At 39.6% G+C, this 2,436-nt stretch overlaps 1 protein-coding gene across 1 annotated transcript; it reads left to right on the top strand.

The window, feature by feature from the left end:
- Positions 1-233: 233 nt before the first annotated feature.
- LOC120876576 (olfactory receptor 56A3) lies at positions 234-1,181 on the top strand. Its single transcript, XM_040258553.1, has one exon. The coding sequence runs from the start codon at positions 234-236 to the stop codon at positions 1,179-1,181; it is 948 nt and encodes a 315-aa protein (XP_040114487.1).
- Positions 1,182-2,436: the final 1,255 nt, after the last annotated feature.

The following is a 2,436-nucleotide window of genomic DNA, read 5'->3' as shown; positions in this document are numbered from 1 at the left end:
TATATAGACAAACCATATCACTCCAGTTCTATTTTTTTAACATAAAAGGAATATACCAGTAGTATGGCACAAAGGATATACAAATAAATTTCTTTGGCTCTGGAAAATCTGCTAGGATGCAACAATTTCACTTAATTAAAGCAACTTATTCTACAATATCTTCATGCACCTTGAATCAGTAGCTAAATTTTATCCTAATTTTACAGATCACTAAAAGAAATATATGACAAAATATGACAGCACACCAAAATGGCAGCATCTCCACTGAAATTTCAGACTTCCTCCTGAACTGTTTTGTCAGGTCCCCCAGCTGGCAGCACTGGCTGTCCCTGCCCCTCAGTCTCCTCTTCGTCCTGGCCATGGGGGCCAACGCCACCCTCCTCATCACTATCCGGCTAGAGGTCTCTCTGCACGAGCCCATGTACTACCTGCTCAGCCTCCTCTCCATGCTGGACATGGTGCTCTGTCTCACTGTCATCCCCAAGGTCCTGGCCATCTTTTGGTTTGATCTCAGATCGATCAGCTTCTTTAACTGTTTCCTGCAGATGTACATCATGAATTGCTTCCTTGCCATGGAGTCCTGCACATTCATGGTCATGGCCTATGATCGCTATGTGGCCATCTGCCACCCACTGAGGTACCCATCCATCATCACGGACCAATTTGTTGCAAAGGCAACCATCTTTATTTTAGCCAGAAATGTCCTTTTCACAGTGCCCATCCCCTTCCTCTCTGTACGACTCCATTATTGTGGGAGAAATGTCATTGAGAATTGCATCTGTGCTAATATGTCTGTGTCCAGGCTCTCCTGTGATGATGTCACCATCAATAGTGTCTACCAGTTTGCTGGAGGCTGGACTCTGCTGGGATCTGACCTCATCCTCATCTTCCTCTCCTACACCCTAATACTGCGGGCTGTTCTGAGACTCAAGGCAGAAGGAGCTGTGGCCAAGGCCCTAAGCACATGTGGTTCCCACTTCATCCTTATCCTCTTTTTCAGCACCATCCTCCTGGTCTTTGTCCTCACTCATGTGGCAAAGAAGAAGGTGTCCCCTGATGTGCCAGTCTTGCTCAATGTCCTCCACCATGTCATTCCTGCAGCCCTCAACCCCATTGTCTATGGGGTGCGAACCCAGGAAATCAAGCAAGGAATCCAGAGGTTACTGAAAAAAGGTTGGTAATTAAGACAACTTGGATTTTGCATCCTAAAATAGGATGATTTTTGAATCAATAATGGATGAGTGGACTGAAGTTCATAAGTTTTACTCTTAAACTGGATGAACTGTCTATGTGTCTCCCTTTAATAATGCTGAAGTTTCATTTAGAGTTTCTCTTTCTCTCACTCCTCAATCAGGAATTTTCTTGGCCCTTTCTCCTTTTTTCCCCACACCTATTATCCTATTTTGTATAGAATACTATGCTTCCTTAGGGAAGGCTCTAAAGTAAGAGATTTACTTTCCTGAATAGCCAACTGTTAATATGACATAAAATTTATAATGTGAAGTATACAACTGTGGATATTTGGTGGATTGTGTTGTATAATGTGTAATGTCTTATTTCCATGGTAAGGAATATACTGGAGAATAAAAATAAGAGTTGACATTTCAGTCCTGAATGGTGGAGAACTGCTACCAGTCTTTAATTGGTAAGTCTTTTTCTCTCATCCTTGAACCACATGATTGTCTTTCTTTGCCAGTGATTCTGTTTCTGGTCCCTGCTGTGTTCTTGTCTGGGCCTTTGTCTCTATCTTCTCTTCTAGAAAGCAAGGTGATTTCTGGCAATGTACATTGCAAAAAGGCAAGGTGTTCTCCTGAAATGTTCATGTGTTATCAATGAGTTTTATTAGATTTAAGAAACTTCTAAATTCTCATTACCACCTATCATTGGAATCTAGAGTGTCACCGTTTCTGGTATGCAAATAGAGCTCTGCTAATGAGTTAAAGAACTGCAAGCATTATAAATACGATCTAGTAATAATTCTGAAATATAAAACAGACTAGATGGACAATGTTTTCTTTTCTTTGGACAGTTTCATTCCCAGAGTTTCTTGTATCTCTGGGAATTCTGTTAGCTATTAAAGTACAAAGATATTAAAATATTATTGCTGTTTTCAGTGGCTCAAAGTTTCATTTGGAGGAATACAAACATTAATTCCAGGAATACACAATTCTCAAATGAAAGATCTCCCCAAAATTTCATTTTCCCAAAGATTTTAGCATAACAAAAAACTTGTCTAAAACGTGCATAACTGGATGGCAATGAGAAGGTCTTACAAATACAGAGATAATATTCCTCTAAATTAAATTTAAGCCACTAAATCTTAGAAAATATTAAAGTCTTCAAGTTTTAACAATATTACATTAATGTATTAACTTAAAACTTTGTGGACAGATCTGTATTAGGGTATCCGTGATTGTATATCAAGCTCAGATCTCT

Source organism: Oryx dammah, unplaced genomic scaffold (assembly GCF_014754425.2).
Source record: "Oryx dammah isolate SB20612 unplaced genomic scaffold, SCBI_Odam_1.1 HiC_scaffold_17, whole genome shotgun sequence".
NCBI classification, from domain to species: domain Eukaryota; kingdom Metazoa; phylum Chordata; class Mammalia; order Artiodactyla; family Bovidae; genus Oryx; species Oryx dammah.
The sequence above is the reverse complement of the archived record's forward strand: the minus strand, read 5'-3'. Positions and strand labels throughout refer to the sequence as shown.